This window comes from Labeo rohita, chromosome 5, assembly GCF_022985175.1.
Source record: "Labeo rohita strain BAU-BD-2019 chromosome 5, IGBB_LRoh.1.0, whole genome shotgun sequence".
In the NCBI taxonomy this organism is placed as follows: Eukaryota; Metazoa; Chordata; class Actinopteri; order Cypriniformes; family Cyprinidae; genus Labeo; species Labeo rohita.
Genome location: NC_066873.1, coordinates 25203604 through 25221703, shown reverse-complemented (window position 1 = coordinate 25221703; position 18100 = coordinate 25203604). Strand labels below are relative to the sequence as shown.

General features: G+C 39.7%; 1 protein-coding gene across 1 annotated transcript; it reads left to right on the top strand.

Moving 5' to 3' along the window:
- Positions 1-850: 850 nt before the first annotated feature.
- Positions 851-14992, top strand: enc1 (ectodermal-neural cortex 1). The gene is given in 5 exon segments (XM_051110230.1): positions 851-1170; positions 2504-2803; positions 3238-4440; positions 4442-4763; positions 10807-14992. Coding segments are annotated over 3 exon segments (1776 nt in total). The 5' UTR covers positions 851-1170; positions 2504-2509; the 3' UTR covers positions 4721-4763; positions 10807-14992.
- The last annotated feature ends 3108 nt before the right edge of the window (positions 14993-18100 follow it).

Sequence of the window (18100 nt, the reverse complement as noted above, 5' to 3'; positions counted from 1 at the left end):
ACCTATTTTTTGCCTAAATATTATGTTTTTTCATTTAATACTGCCCTTCAGAGGCTACAGAAGATAGTTACCTCAGAGGACAAAATAAGTTATATTTATCCTGAACCTTCTGTAATAATTGCATATGAGTCCCTCAGTTGTCCTCAGTGTGAAACGATGGCTCTTAAAGTCATAAAATCAAATGTATATACCAAAGGTGGACCAAACTTATTCTACACACGTTTTACATCTCCCTATCATACGAATTGGTATAGTATCACACAAGAATTTATATAAAAATGTGTTTCATTTTTTAAGTGTGAATGTCCAAAAGGCACGAATACTAGCAATGACCCTCCTACATACGTCAAGGGCATTTACAGGTATGATGCAGACAACGCAAATGCACCTTTTGTTCAGCAGGGGACGACATTGTTCCGTGAATTAAAATTCACCACTTGAGCTCTGAACCAGAGTGTGCGTCTCAAACTAACGAGAAACAAAGTTCATGCTGGATTCGAAGTACAATTTATAGACTAGATTATTTGAATTACTTTCAATACACAGCATTGCCGCCGAAGTTGCTGTTAAGTAGGATCACTCTTTCCAAAAATGGCCATATATATGCGATATTATACAATGTATATACAGACTTTAAATACTTTCATACACACAAACCCCTTAGCGATACGCAGCCTAAAAAATTTCATTTTTACTCTATTAATGAGCCCCACCACAATCTCCTTATCTCTTTTCACGCCAGTTCATCAGTCTATCTCCTCCCACATTCTCCTAAAGAGCAGTAGCGCTCCGCCTCTCTTTCTTCCTCCTCTAAAAGCTGTTCACACCCGTCAGCTGTTCATTATAGAGACCTGCAGCAGCGGAGCTGCTGTATGACGATACGAGCGAATGTATTTGTGCACCGTTGTCAAAAAAATAGAGGAACTCAAGTAGTTTTCCGTGCATCTCAGCAAAAATAGACCAAACTGTATTTCTAGGCTCGTTGCTTACGTTAAAAGCAAGTGGACTAAATTACTCTTCATTTGTTTATTTTGTGGTTCACCCACGCGACATAGGACGCTGTTGCTAGAGCGTCCAGCGCCGCCGGTATTGTGACTCTGTACGCGTCGCGTTGTGGCATGTTTGTCGGCCAGAGCAGACGGAACTGAAGTCCTCATTGCTCCTGAACAGGTAATATATACGGTCTATATTTTCATAAATGCAAATGCAAGTGCATTGTTTAGTTACCCTGGGCTGTTTCTAGGGCACATTTCATTGGACATTTCTTCTGTTGTACAAAAAGCTATGTTTATATTCGATTCGAATGTTTTAAAATATTAGAAATAAATTATAATTCACTTTTAATTCAAATTAATAGTTATTCTTGTCATTTGTTTTTACTTTTTATACTTTAATGATAAAAATAGTTAGCAAAATAGTGATGTCAGTGCACCTATGAATTATGTCATGACAATGTTGATCTGTCATTATTCAAAATTTGATTTCTGTAACACATGTTGGCATAGAAATAAATGGTGTTTGAAGAGCACTTTTTATGGAGCCTACTGTTATAAGATATGATTGCAAATTGTGATTACATTCTTTATTGTTTATTTTTATTGTAAGCTATTAACTGATTGTTATACAGTCATTCGCATAACATTGCTAGTTTTCAGTGCTGTGTTGCAAAATAATTAATGGCCAATGTCAGCACAGGGTTTCTGGCTCTTGTACTTCACAGCTGTGGCCAATTTAAATGGATTATTGGACTGTATCAGGTGTGATACATCACCATTGCTTGTGTGTCCTTAATGTGTTTAGCCCAGTTCAGAACTACATTTTGCTTCTGCACAACATTAGCGGAAACACAATTAAATTCTCCCCGGAGGGATGTTGACAGCCGGCAGGGACCGGGGGGCGTGTATCGGTTACATGGAAATTCAGACTGATTGGATTTGAATGTGCACCATATAGGTGACCAGATGGTGGCCGGTGACATTGACACACTTAGTGTTGACTCTGTGCCTGGTCCTCAACTCTTTGTTCAGTTTTCCACAGTAAATTTCAGGCAGGGGTGTTTACTTCTGAAAGTTTTTTTCTTTCCCTTCAGTTTCCCCCTCCTTATCCGTCCGGCTTTGAACACCTGGTAATGATTAGACTCCCTTGCATTTGTTCACATTCCAGTCGGCTAGACATCAGAGAGGCTTCCAGTGGGTTTTTATGTTGTGTTTGCAGAATTACATCATCTTCTCTGCCTTCATGTTGAGGTTTGGCATGCTCTTTGTGTATTTTGCTGATACTGATCATATCTCTGTTCAAAACAATGTCAGTCAACTCCTGCAACAAACAACAGAGGCTATTCAAGCCCCTCAGCAAAATGCCAGTTCTCACTATGGTACTAGGGAGTTTCACATTTTCTTTCCTCTTCAGTGTGAATTTTAATTGTGTAAAAGGTTAGCACACTTTCCCTGTTTTTATTCTTGAGTCACCAGAACAACTTCTCTCTCTCTCTCTACTTTTTCAGGATTCAATGAAAATGTCTGTCTGCGTCCACGAGAACCGCAAGTCTCGTGCCAGCACGGGCTCTATGAACATCTACCTGTTCCACAAGTCTTCATATGCCGACAGCGTGCTAATGCACCTGAATGCTCTTCGTCAGCAGAGACTCTTCACCGATGTTCTGCTCCACGCAGGAAATCGCTCTTTTCCGTGCCACAGGGCTGTGCTGGCCGCTTGCAGCCGCTACTTCGAAGCAATGTTCAGCGGAGGGTTGAGAGAGAGTCAGGACAGTGAAGTGGATTTCAGGGACTCTATTCATCCAGAGGTACCGATAAAGTGCTTGAATTTGTATAGTAGAGTGAAAGGGATAGTTCACCAAAAAAAATTTAATTCTGTAGAGTGAATCACCTCATGGTGATTCCAAACCTGTATGTCTTTCTTTTGTGGAATTCAAAGGAAAAAATGATTTATTTTTTCCATTGTAGGACATTTTTTTTCATTGTAGCACAAAACTAAAGCTCTTAAAAATACCATCTTTTATGTTAAATTAAGGTTGGAAAGTACATGAGGGTGAGTAAATGATGACAGAAAGCAATTTTCTGCCATTGTAAGCAACACATTATTGACTGAAGAGTACTGAAACCTTGGAGTAGCTCTAGAGTTGAACATCAGGCTTTTGCAAATCAATAGCTTCATGGTTTTTAAGTGCAGGTTGTCAGTTTATTTATATTAACTTTGCATTTACTCTGCATTGTCTAGGTTTTGGAGCTCCTTCTGGACTATGCCTACTCATCAAGAGTGATAATAAATGAGGAGAATGCGGAGTCTCTCCTTGAGGCCGGTGACATGCTGGAGTTCCAGGACATCCGTGATGCCTGTGCCGAGTTCCTGGAGAAGAACCTTCACCCATCCAACTGCCTGGGCATGCTGCTGCTCTCGGACGCTCACCAGTGCACCCAGCTGTTCCAGCTGTCCTGGAGCATGTGCCTCAGTAACTTCCCTGCTATCTGCAAGACTGAAGAGTTTCTCCAGCTGCCCAAGGACATGCTGGTCCAACTGCTGGCGCATGAAGAGCTCGAAACCGAGGACGAGCGTCTCGTCTACGAGTCGGCGCTCAACTGGGTAAACTACGACCTTGAGAGACGGCACTGTCACCTTCCAGAGCTGCTCCGTACTGTGCGTCTGGCTCTCCTGCCTGCCATCTTCCTCATGGAGAACGTCTCTACGGAAGAGCTCATCATCGCACAGGCAAAAAGCAAAGAGCTGGTGGACGAGGCAATTCGCTGCAAACTGCGCATCTTGCAAAACGACGGCGTCGTTAATAGTCCTTGCGCCCGGCCACGAAAAACCAGTCATGCTCTTTTCCTTCTGGGCGGCCCCACGTTTATGTGCGACAAGCTTTACCTGGTTGACCAGAAGGCTAAAGAAATCATTCCAAAGGCGGACATCCCCAGTCCACGCAAAGAGTTCAGCGCCTGCGCCATTGGCTGCAAAGTGTACGTGACTGGTGGCCGGGGTTCAGAGAACGGTGTGTCTAAAGACGTTTGGGTGTATGACACATTACATGAAGAATGGTCCAAAGCGGCTCCGATGCTGATAGCACGTTTCGGTCACGGATCTGCTGAGTTACGCCACTGCCTGTATGTCGTCGGAGGTCACACAGCTGCCACTGGCTGTCTGCCTGCATCACCATCTGTGTCCTTGAAGCAGGTAGAGCAGTTTGACCCAGTTGCTAACAAGTGGAGCATGGTGGCTCCACTGCGAGAAGGAGTCAGCAATGCTGCTGTCGTCAGCGTAAAGCTAAAGTTATTCGCCTTCGGTGGGACAAGCGTGGCCCACGACAAGCTACCCAAAGTTCAGTGCTACGATCCCTCGGAAAATCGCTGGACGGTTCCGGCTTCCTGTCCACAGCCGTGGCGCTACACCGCAGCTGCTGTTCTCGGCAACCAGATCTTTGTAATGGGGGGGCGACACCGAATTCTCCGCTTGCTCTGCCTACAAATTTAGCAGTGAGACTTATCAATGGACTAAAGTTGGAGATGTTACGGCGAAGCGAATGAGCTGCCAAGCGGTGGCTTCGGGAAACAAACTTTATGTGGTGGGCGGCTACTTTGGTACACAGCGCTGCAAAACCCTGGACTGTTACGATCCCACGCTGGATGCGTGGAACAGCATCACTACCGTACCATATTCCTTAATCCCTACCGCCTTCGTCAGCACCTGGAAACACCTCCCAGCCTGAAGCACGCCTGTTCTCCCCTGTGTGACCCTACTGTTCCTACAAGGTAGGTAATATAATCAAAAAAAAAAATGAATGTTACTTTTTTTTTTTTGCCAGTTATATATAGGAAGTGATCAAATCTAGTCAAAACATATAATTTTCATACTGTATATCATAAATTTGTTTAAAATGAAATGGCACTTCCAAAAGGTTTATTTTAAATTTATTTAAGTAAAATAATATCAAGTTCTTAAAATCAGTTGTCATTCATCAGCCTTAACATGTAATTATTGGCATACTGGTATGAATTTCTATTTCCCTGTCTGTATATAGGAATTTGTTGTGTTTGGATTAGTCTCGGTTTCATTTCTTGGCGGACGTTAATACAGAAAATCACATTGTTGTTTACATTTTGTCTACAAGCGACTGAATGAGCTTGTTTTTGCATGGGCAAATCAGTTTGTAAAGGCTGAAATACATTTTGTGAGATTTTTTTTTTTTTTTTTTTTTCTTTGAAACACGAGGGATTTCAGAGGAATGAGATGCGCCCAGCCCTTGTTAGTTAAGGTCATGAACCTGTTTAGATCATATTTGCTAATTGTTTGTTTCCCCAGAACATATTTAACTCTAATTATAATAATTCCAGTGTCGTGGTTTCACACAGTACCCTCTTTGTAAGTGTACTGACACATGTACAATTTCACTTTGTGTGTTCACATGCACACTGCATTTGGATATAGAGATTTCATTTATCCCTCATGATCTGCCTTGTGCATACATTGACAAGGAACCTTATTAAAATCAGTGGCAAATTGAGTATTGACAGCACAATTAGATTGTCTTAGGAAGCAGATGGAAAAGATACGGTAAGGCAGCCTATTATGCATATCAACCAAGTCAACACGGCTCGTATGCAAAAACATATATATATCAATCTATCAGTTCCCCCTTGGTTTTTGTGTTCTTTCTCGATGGTCTTTTTGCTGTATTCCTTCTTTTTTTCTGTAAGGAGATTCTTCTGTTGTGTATATAGGTGTACTAATCTCAGCGTTTCACTTTAATCGATAACTTTCAAAGCTGGCGCATTAATGGATGTTTTATAATAGGTTGCTACAGATGTCAGGTTTCCAGAGAGTCCATAAAAATAGTGGCTATTAAGTATTGAGCCTTGCTCAGTCTCCAGGAAAACAGGCTTCGGTCACAGCAGGACAGCATCGGAAAAGGGCATCAGGCTTTCCAGTATCTACCTCTCAGCAGTGATATGCCCAGCGATGCAGTGTGTGTGTGTGTGCACGCTATGTCTGCTTAGGCTGATATGGAGACTCTGCTGTATCTGATCAGTCTCCAGACTGAGGAAGAAAAAAATAGAAATTCTTGCTTTAGAGATTTCAAAGCCTTGGTCTTTGAGCTGGAGATTCAAGCTTCCCCTACCAGATCCTAGGCTACACCTGAATTTCAATGTGTGTGTGGGTACATGCAAATCTTCACATGTAAAATTTAGATTCAGAGTAAAACTGTGTTTGTGTGTCTCTGTTGTGAGGAGGCGGCTTGCGGTAGGGCTGAATGAGTTATGAGTGTGCAGTGAGGGGCGTTGCACCGAGGGTAATTGAAGCAGAATAGAAGACTTTTATTGTTCCTGAGGGGGAAATTTGTCTAAGGGTGGAGGAAGGAGGAAAGAGAGGTAGGGCAAATAAGGAAGGAGGCGAGGGCTCAGAGAAAAGACAGAGAAGGAAACCGTGAGGTGTGTTGTATTTGGATGAGCAGTGTGTTGACATGCTAGCATGAAGTCTGAGAAACAGTTTAGTACCTTTGCAGTATGTTTGCAGTAGGCTTTTGCATTGTTCAGTTACAGTCTTACAGTACATATGGTACAATGTGTAATCAAATATTTGAATGATTAAATAGACATTGTGGATCACCACCGTCTTTTCTGGTTAAAGGTGTGGTCATGTTAATAGTTGTTCAGTGACATTTTCACAGGAAATCTACACAGTTCGTGATTATTGTGTGTATGCGTAAGATTTAGCAACGGGTTTAAGTTGATCACAGATAATTTGCATATTTGAATGGCATATGTAGACAAAAAATTACTAATATAATTTAAAGGATTAGTCCACTTTTAGAATCAAAATTTCCTGATAATTTGCTCATCCCATGTCATCCAAGATATTCATGTAATTCTTTTTTCAGTCGCAAAGAAATTAAGTTTTTTTTTTTTTATGAAAACATTTCAGGATTTTTCTCCATGTGGTGGACTTTAAAGGAACACTCCACTTTTTTTGAAAATAGGCTCATTGTCCAACTTCACGTAGGGGTAAACAGTTTTACCGTTTTCGAATCCATTTAGTCAATCTCTGGGTCTGGCGGTAGCATAACTTAGCATAGATCATTGAATCAGATTAGACCGTTAACATCTCGCTCAAAATGACACAAGAGTTTCAATATTTTTCCTCTCATTCTTGATTATTTCGCCGAAATGAGAGTACATGATGCTCACGCTCAATGCTCGTCTTGTCTAGCTCTGCAATGCGCATGTGTACAAAATCATCCTACGTCGCTGTTTTATTGGTTTTTTTTGTTTGTTTTGTTTTTTTGTAGAGGGTGTTTGACCCTCCTTGCATGTTCACATTGTAAACACTGGGTCTGTATTTCTGCAGCGATGTAGCACGATTGGAGGAGAAAATGAGATGGAATTTATTAGACATACCCTAACTGTATTGAACCAGAGCACACAGGGTACACATGCGCATCGCAGAGCTAGACAATATGAGCATTTGAGGCTAAAAAGTATATGAATTGTATCTATTTTCTTTATTTTTTTAAAAATAACCGATCGTTTCGCTAGATAAGACCTGCTTGGAAGCTGCATTGAAGCTGTATTTTTAACCTTCAATCCACTGAGCACCACTGAAGTCCACTATATGGAGAAAAATCCTGTAATGTGTTCCTCAAAAAACGTAATTCCTTTGCGTCTGAAGAAAGAAAGACATGAACATCTTGGATGACATGGGGGTGAGGAAATTATCAGGAAATGTTTATGTTGAAAAAATCTAAATAAAAGGAAGAAGGTGAAATAGACACTTGTTTGAAATGTGTATTGATAAAACAGTGTCTGGTGAAACAAAACTGAATTCGATAGATTCGTAGCTGTAGTAAAAGGCCAGAGATTAATGCAAAACCCACGCTGTTGCGGATTCACTTGACTTCTAGATGGAAATCTTTTGGCTTGACTCATATATTGCTTAACTTAAGAGTAAAGCACGCATAAGTAAATGAAATGAGGTAATTCAGATGAGTCATAGCTGTTGTTTTTCATAAACGGTTTCAGTATTGTCAATCAACTTGTTTTGCAGTTTGCTGCAATGCAATGCAATCCTTGCGATTCAGACTGTGATGGGAGTTTAGGTGCAAAGCAAAAATCAATATGGATGCATTTATATTCTGCGAGTATAACACTTGAAAATAAGAGAACATAAATACAATATTTTCATTCTTATTTGATGAGTATATTTTGAAAAATCCAAAGACATTGAAAGGAGGGTGTTTATATATTAGCGCTTTATTCTTTGAGTGAAAGCGCCTAACAATAGAAAGATTTATCTTTGCCTGGTAGAAGGAAATGAATATTTTATACATTAATTTCTCCTCTCCCTTCATGGCAGGTAATCAGTCTGACTGTAGCGAGAACAGAATAACCCATAAATACTGATAGAGTGAATCTAACTCGAGGACGTTAGACTAAATAAAATGAGCACCAACTTAACTTCCTCCTTACTGAAAAACAACAACTTAGGCAGTCCTCCACACTCATTCCATTCCTGACCCTTTGGCACTGGTCATTTAGTTTCGCTTTTAAAGTCTCTGTGACCGCATGCGTGTGAAATGCCGCCCACCTTGACAGGGCAGTTAATTTCAAAGTGGTGGTCCTTCCTTTGTTCACTGAGCCATTCCTATGCATTTAAAAGACCATGAAGTGTTCTAAGCAAGCTTCCTCCCAGCTAACAATGAGGAGCCTCACTGCTGGCCAGAGGAGTGGGAGGAGAGAGAAGACAGAGATGAGGGGAGAGGGGGAGGACTGGATAAGGGAGGGTAAACAAAGATTTTCAGTCTTGCTCTTTCTTTCTCTCCAACTGGCTGTGTTTTCTCACACTCAAACTCCTGCTATCTTTCTCCCATGGGAATGCATCTGGTTACAGAGATCCTCCCTTTCCTACATACACAGACACACTGTTCTCTTTATCTCTTATCTTTTCCCTCTCTCTGTGAAACCATTTTTTGTACAAATCTGCTGTTGAACTCTGCAAAGGTTCAGTGATGTTCTTCGCTTAAGTATTGCGTTATACCAGAACAGATATGATAACAAATTACGTATTTGTATATACAGTTATTTTATTTCTTTCTCCTCAAAGATGGCTGACAACAAATTGCCTCAGCCTTTAGAACTTTGGATAGAGGGTCCATGATGTGGGGTTCTTTTTTGTCATACCTTGAAAATTTAGTCATAATCCTTTAAATTAGAACATTTCTTTGAAAAAGTAAAGTAGTGATGGTCTATATGTCAGTCTATAGTTGGTTATTTTGAGATTATCGCATAGAAAGAAGAAAAAGTCAGGTTAGCTTTAACTTTTTTTTTTTTTTTTTGTAAATGTTATGTGAAGTTAAAATGTTTGGGGTTGGTAAGATATTTTACTTTTTATTTGTTGTGTGTGTGTGTTTGTGAAAAATCTTGTATGCTTGCCAAGGTCACATTTTCTTGACCGAAAGTGCAGAAAAAAATATTATAATTATAAAATTATAATTTTAAGTTACTTTTTTGTTTTAATATTAAGCTTTAATATAAACATTTAATATAAATCAGATTTTTCAGCAGCCATTACTCCAGTGTCATGATCCATCTGATTTATTAATTTTTTTTGATAATATTAATGCTTTTTCCTTCAGGATTTTTTTGAAATAAATAGACTGCAAAGAAAAGAAAGTTAAACACTTTCTTGAAATGACAGGGAGATGTTTGATTCAGAAAATGTTTAGCTCGGTTTAAAAAAAAAAAATAGAAATCAATAGAAAATCTCCACCATGGCAATAAAAAAAACTTAGCTTGTATGTTGCCGCGCGTGTGAGTTGCACATACGCGTGTGTGTTTATGCCAGGCTTGTGTTTGGCGGGTGTGGGAGTGGAGGGAGGTCATTAGTCTAAGCTGTGTTCATTCACCGTCAACTCCATGCTGCTTAGATGAAGTGCCATGGTTCACTGAACATTTTGTCTTCAAAAGCAGCTCTGTAAAATCTACACCCAACCGGCCATGGAATCGATGGAGAGATGGATTTGGCTATGCCTCCTTCCAGTCTCTTTTTGGGCTTCTGTTTGAGTGGGTTTTAATTGGCAAGCGATTCTTCTGTAACTGCAGGGCTCTTCTGCCCTTTACTGTCATTTATATGAACTGTATGCAGAACTTAAAAGGAAAAAAGTGGGAGTTGGGTAAGGGTTGGAAAGAGAGGGGGAAAATGTGTGCTAACGACTTGATTTGGTCGCTCTGGGGGACTTCTGCTATCAAATGATCACCTCCACTTCATTTTTCTCTTTTATTTCAAGCTAGAGGCCTTGAGAGAGAATACGTGACTTTAGAATGGATAGTGGACTTTGCAGAAGCTTAAGGCTGTAAAATGATACTAGAGACAAAGCCAAAGAGGAAAAACATACTGTGTAGCGTTTGGTACAATGGACGGAAGTGGAAGCCTTTGTTGCACTACATTTAGGTTCCTAAATGCTTCTTTGTTAATTGATTTCATACTGAAATTGATTTCAGTCAGTGATCTGACTGAGTGCAGTACCTAAAAGAGTACAGGCCTGTGTGTGTTTGTAATGTCTGTTGGCTTGTGTCTGCAGTTAAACAGGTGTGAGGTTCTGATGTTTTTACTTGAGGGGGGAAAAAAGATAAGGAACAAATGGTTTGGCTCAGTGTCTGAATATTTATTTATTCCTGAAATGCGTGTGTGAATGTGTGACGTAAATGTCAAGTTCTAGTCTAGCTTTCAAAAGCAGCACAATCTCAAAATACCTCAAGTGAATTGTTCCTAATGTGTTTTTGTTTTCTTATCTCTCCACAGAGTTCTTTGTGTCCATTTGTCGATATTGTCTACTGGATTCCAACTGTGAAGAAATGCTATAACCTTCCTGTGCAATTCTATGAAGACACTTTCTCCCATAAGAGCTAAATATTGTGTGCAAAGTCCAGTCACAAAGCTGTTTTCTGCTGTGAGTTTTGACTTCCTGCTTGGAAGTTTCATGTACATTGCGATGTCCTACATTTTGTGGAGTATCAGAACGTGCGCTTCACAGTGAAAACCAAAAGAACTGCGAAGCACCCTGAAAGTCCAGTCTGCTTCCATCATAACCAGCATAATCATCACTTTCGTCTGTGTACTCTGACCGTTTTTGTACAATGCTGATGCCGTGCAAGCTAAAATAGACCCGTATGCCTGTCTTAATTTGTATACTGCATGAAGGATGAGTGGACACTTTTGATTGGGAGATCAACAGGAGTCTCTACGCATGATTGGAGATGTGAAGATACTCCAGGAAAAGTACCTCATGTCCTGATATGTATCTACCTTTTCTTCTCCCATATTGATGTTAAAAAATAGAACTTGCTCTGAAGACAAAAGGCTAAGGCAGACTCATGGACTGATATACATCATATTTTGCTGGTGGAAAAAAAAAAAAGGACAGAAGGAAACATGAGCAAGCCTTTTTTTTTTTTTTTTTTTTTTTAAAAAGTATTAAAAAGTATTTGTCCTTCACACGTCTGTACGAGGAGGACAGACTGATGCTGAACGGTTCCTGTTGAACAGACCTTAGCAGCTTGGTGTGAAAATGGACACGGGCACAGTGTGTCCCAAGGTACACGCGCCAGCTGTGCGTTTGCGACTAAGTGAGTGCGGGAGAGGCATGTCCCAGCATGTTCGACTGAACGAGAGTCCATCTGACCCCCACTCAACACCCGATCATTCTCCCACCCCCTTTAAAATAAACAACCGACAAACAGCGTGAGCATGCCCTTTGTGGAAACAACAACAACAAATACTATCCTTCCAGCTTCTGATGACTGACCGACTAGAGTTCTACGTTTCTCCCGCACAGAACTTCAATTGTGCGCGACACTTCTGCCATTTTTGCTTGTACTATTCTAAGCACATACAGTCACGGTAAACGTGAACGACAGAAGGAGAGAGAAAAGAGGTGAGAGTCGTTTCGTCACCCTATGAGGGAATGCAGTCTCTATGGCAACAACAACGAAACTGTAAATTTAAAAAAAAAAAAAAAAAAAAAAAAAAAAAAAAAAAACCCGGACAAGAAAAAAAGTGCAAGAAACTGGTTGTCTGGCTTCACATATTTCAGTGTCTATTAATAGTCTTAATTTATGATTTTTTTAAAGCTGTTTTTGTTTTGTTTGATCCATTGTGTATTAACAATATTTCTTTATTTATTGTTAAGTTTTCTGCTTGCGTACATGTTTGGATGTATCGAAGTTGACAGGTTTTTGTACCGCGCATGGCCCAAAACGCTCTGTGTTCCTGCTGCTCTTTTGCACATTTACATAAGGTAATTTTGACTGAGCAGGTGGAATTTGTAGTGGTCAGCGAACTCTTGAGCCTTTTGCTCATCTGATCAAAAACAGGGAGGATTGGGGGTTAAAGGTCATTGACGGGATAAGAATGGGCCAAATGACGTCACAGGCTCAGATTACCCAGGGTGGGAGGGTCAGCAGATGGGGGAGTTGGGAAGTGGTTTTGAGAGTTTGGGGGACAGCAAGAAAAATTCTTTAAGATTGAGGGATGGTTTACCCCAAAATGAATATTGTCATTTTTGTACTTGCTCTCAGAATGGTCATTTTTGGGCGAAATCTCTCTTTAATAAACGTTACCCAATTGATTCAGGTTCTAAAAATCTGATGTGATTCAACCACAGATCAGTTCATGTGGTTGTGATGGTGCTCTGACCTGCATCAACTGTTTATAATCTTACACAATATAGATTGACCTCAAACCTCCATTTACAAAGCATTAAGTTTCACTCGAACATTAGCGTAGTTTAGCAAGTGCTTTCGACCAGTGTCGAGTGACCCCATGCCCAACTCGGACCAGTATTCAACCTGTGTCCATCACTTTGTCAATACTGAAACTCACACTGACCCAGGGTTTCTTTGGGTTATAAGGGTCCTGTAGAGCTATCTGAGGAATGTGACATCCACAGTTGTTCTTAGAACAGCTGGAACTGTCACCAGCAAGTTGTAATTTTGACTGACCCTTACAGTTCAGCGGTGCTGTTAACATTATTGGATTAGGAATATGTCACAGACACTTTGCTGGATGCACTCTTAAAAATACAGGTTCCAAAAATAATTTTTTCGCAGTGATGATTTAGAACCGGGTTCCTCAAAACTCAGCCCAGTGCACTGAGTTTAGCTCCAACCCATGATCAAACTCGCCTACCAGTAATTTTTTCTAATGATCCCGAAGACATTGCTTAGCGTGCACAGGTGTGTTTGATTAGGTTTAGAGCTAAACTCTGCAGGAAAGTGGGTTTCGTGGCCCAGATTTGAGGGTCTCTGCTATAGAAAAACCATTTTCAGTGAATATTGTCCTCCAAAAATCTTGTTTTTTATACTCTCTATACTAGGTTGCACCCCATCTAGACATGGTATTAAGGTCCTTGCACACCGAAATTCTCACGTTAAAAAAATACATACGACCTCACGTTGTGGATCGGGTTCTATTTTCTGCGTTTTTCGCATTTGTAACAAGCATTTTGAGAAGTTCTTTTACAATTCAGAGCCACCGTACAAGTGAACGCCAAAATCCAGAATCACAGAAATCGGTGGTCTTCTTTTTAAAATGTGGCTCCTGTATCACTAGCAAAGCATCAAACTGAGCCACTGACATCCTGAAGTAAACTTTGAGTCACTTGGGATAATCCCACAACTCCTTAAGGAGCAATTTTAGGATTGGATGGACCCAATATTTCTCTTTTTTTTTTTATCTTTTAAAGAGGAGACGGGACAACAAAATCATCCTCAATGCTTGAGGACTCCCATTTTGTTTGTTTTGTGAGTTTGTTTCGCGATGGATTAATTAATACACGTCGGACTTGGTGTGAATTTTTAAGATGCCGAATATGAAAAAACGCATTCGAAAATTTCTGACTGCAAGGACCTTGAGTATGAAGGGCATTTTATTAATCCAAAGAACCTTTTTCCACTAAAAGGAGACCTAGTTATCAATAAATAGCCTTTATTTTTAAGAGTGGATGTGCTACAGCATGTGACTTAAAATGACGATTTTATAAGGCAGATAAAATGATGACGACTACAATGGTGTTTATGATGATAAAGCTAAATCCCAAAGGTCTCGAAATAACTAACAGCGATGTCTACATAAGGGCAAGGACCATAGTGCTTTCATGTCAATGCCAAATGCACTGCCTGTAGAGATGATCTGTCTGTTTGAATATTCACTGCAGAGTGACAGTGACAAGCGTTTTCGGCTAGGTTGAGTAACACCACAGGCAGTTTGCTATACTATAGCTGTTGTGACGAATGATTTAGCTTTATATTAATAGAATATAGTGTTCTATGTTGTTAAATTGCACAGCGACTGCAAAGTTGAAGGAAAAGCCCTGAGAGAGGAAAATCCGTAGCAAGCGTTCCTCCCACACAAACCCTCTTATCCCCTCCAGGAAATTCTTGCTTACAATGTTCCGATTAGCCTTTAGGGTCTCGCACCCCCTCCTCCATCTTTGACCCCCTCCCTCCCCCTTCCAGAATACCTTTTCACAAAACACTGCACGCTCTGACCTCCGGCCAATCAAAAGACCCCGTTCTGCCCCCACTCGCATAGCACAGTTGCCACAGCGATGGTCAACAATCATGGCTCCCCACTCCATTTGAACTAGTAATAGTCAAGTGTTTTGTTTTTTCCCTCTTACTCCTTTGCCCTCCCTCTCTCCTCCCGCTGAAGTGAAAGATTGATTCGGAGGTGACTCATAAGCCTGTGTGCATTGAGAACTCTTAAACGCTGTATGCCTTCACAAACAGACGCATTGCTAAAACACTGTCAATGTTGGGCTGTACTGTTGTGTTTTTGTGGGTGTCATTTTTCTTTTCATTTCTATATTTGTCGTATTATATAATTGTATTGTTATTTTATCTCAACCACTGCGGTTAACATTATTTTGTACAAGTGATTTTTTCACAATGTGAAATTCATGGCTAAATAAAGATAAGAGTTTTTCCTCTTGATGGATATAAAAGCTTCTTGCATTATTCAAGTTTTCCTGATCGTCAGAAATAACTTCAGTGCATGCTTTTACAATCCCTGAAGTAAGTTTTTCCTTCTTTTATGCTGAGAAATGAAGCTTTTAATTCCTGCATGGCTTATTTGGAGCTCATTAAAACATTTCTCACATATCTGGCCAGATTTATATGGCAGGCAACACTTGTCTGTACAACGTATTAAATGGGTGTGTGTTTATTAAGGGCCCCTATAAACGTACAGAAAAGGCTGAGATCATCTCTTCGTGTCTGTGTGTGTGTGTGTCTGTTAGACAGGAAGTAACAGCCATACGTGACCCATAAGATACTTTCCGTTTTATTTCAGTGTTGCCGTGGCAACCCTGACCATTATCTGCAAACTCTGGCAGCTGATGTGAAACATGAACATTTAAATAGACCTCCTCCGCCACAGGCCTCCTTTTCTTGTTTTGTCTTTTAGTTTTCGTGGATGTTCCTCCTACGTTCTTAATCATCCTCTTACCTTATTGCACTCAAACATTCTGCATCCTGACCACAGTAACTACCAGGTCTACAATTTGTAAACAGAGTCACAGTGACACACAGTGTTACAAACCTGCTCTTCCTGAGGACAGGAGTGTTTACATTCCTGTGATAAAGCGACTCCCTTTCAGTAGGTTAAAGAAAGACCAGTTTTACAGGCTCTTGACAGATACCCAAGCACACTATGGCAAGACGATAAGGATGTGCTTAATCACACCCTGAGAAAGCTGTAAAGTTCACACTTCTCACAGGCTCATATAACCCAAGTGATTACAACAAATCTCTATGATCATAACATGTCAACTTAGGATAATAAATATTAATGTTAATATTGGAGATATTACTTTATGGATTGTGTAACGCATGGTAATTTCCTCCAATCAACGGCGTTTAAAAAACAATTACATGTAAGTACACTCTGTATACATATATACATGCAATAAACACAGTCATGTGATACCATGTCCCTCAAGTTCCTGTTGCCAAGCAACATGTCTGTCAGTTCCAGGGAGCTGGCGTATACGCTGTGTTTTCTGCCATAGTAAAAGCCTCCTTGAGATGTCACACGGTCTCTTAGCCAATAATAGGTTGCTCTGAGTGAAATCTGATCCAATCATCAATCAGGTGTAGAGAACCTTGCTATTCAGCCAATGGCTATAATAAAAATAGCAGAATAATGGGAAAACAAGTGTGTTTTTTCTCTGATGGCATTCTCTAATCACCAACACTCATGGCCAGTCTTACACCCTTATTATTCAGTGTGGTTTCTTAAAGGGATAGTTCATCAAAAATGAAAATTCTGTCATTAACTACTCACCATCATATCGTTCAGAACACAAATTACAGTATTTTTGATGAACTCCGAGAGCTTTCTGACCCCCCCATATAAAGCAATGTAACTGAAATGTTTCCAGACCCAGAAATGTAGCAACTAAAGCCTGGAACACACAACACAGTTTTTGCCCTGATTTTCAGCTGATTTACAGTCTGGAAAAGTTGACGCTAGTTGCCGTAAGTCGGAGCTTTGAGATGACAGATCAGACGGTCACAGAAGCCGGTTTTTTTTTTTTTATTCGACTTTGATTCCACCCATTCGGAGGCTATCAACCATGTTTGATACTTTTAGCCGATTTCAGAACACATTTTACTGATTTCATTTGTCAAGCGTCTCATAGCAACAAGGCGCACATTTCTGCATGAGTTTGTTGTGATCGGAACGACTTCTGCTAGTGTTTGATCCTCAGTCGTGTAGTGTATGAAGGCCGTTTTTCCTTTGTCACTATTTACAAAGTTGTTAAGTGTATGATTCCTAGTGTTTTAAAAATCTGTTCAGGTTTGTTGTGTAGTGTGTTCCAAGTTTAAGAAACGAATCACTCATGTCATATGGACTATTTTAATGGTGGACTATTCTAATGTGAGGCGAGTAATTAATAACAGAATTTTTATTTTTGGGTGAACTATCCCTTTAAATTTTGTGAGCTGAATAATGAACTACCCATAAACTTACTTAAAACTTCATTAAAAAAAAGCAAACCATATAGTATATAATCACATACTCTTGTATGTAACGAATAATGTCCATAACATTTGTAACTCTAATAGCATTTCCATAGCTTTTTTAACCTAGATAATATTGCATTTTTTCTGTTTATGTTGTCGTGCCACATAGCCACGCCCACACCGAAACCTCATTGGACCAAATATAATGATGCAATTAAACATCAAACGTGGACAAGGGTTAGAAAGCTCTCGGATTTCATCAAAAATACTTCAATTTGCGTTCTGAAGATGAATGAAGGACTTACAGGTTTAAAACAACATGTGAGGTAAGTAATTAATGACAGAATTTCCATTTTTGGGTGAACTATCCCTTTAAATTTTGTGAGCTGAATGGGCTCTGTAGCGTCCATCTATAGCTGTTTCCAGGTCCAAACCCCAACTCATTTCACTTGAGAATACTATCAGCAGCCATTTATGAGCACTGTTTATTCATATTAAACATTTAAGCTAAACGTTTTCAAATTTATGGTGTACACTACAGCCTACGTGCTCTGTGCTCCGTCACAAACACAATTAATTTTTATATTTATTCATTTATATTTTCATTGTATGGCTGTCTGGCATTTCGGTATTGAGTTAAAGGGTGGGATTACATTTTTTTGGTATTATTATACCACATTGTGAGTGTATAATTAGTACCGTTTGTTGTTTTCTCGTGTCATCTAATAGAGCGTTTGAACCCGGAAGTCACGGAAGAGGTGACGCTTGATGTCATACTTAACAAGCGAATAATGAACGACCCATTAAACAAAGTACTAATGTTGAATTGCAACTCAAAGAAAATGATATTTTATTTTTTTATGAGTATGCTTTACTCATTATATATGGGGAATTCAATTCTTTAAATGTAAATGGACAGTGAAAAAAACCCATAAATCTATTTAACAACAACACCAACAACAACAACAACAAAAAAAAACATATAGTATATATTCACATACTATACTATTCACATACTACTTACTAATAAATAAATAATATGTGTTTTAAAAACAAGATGAAATACATGG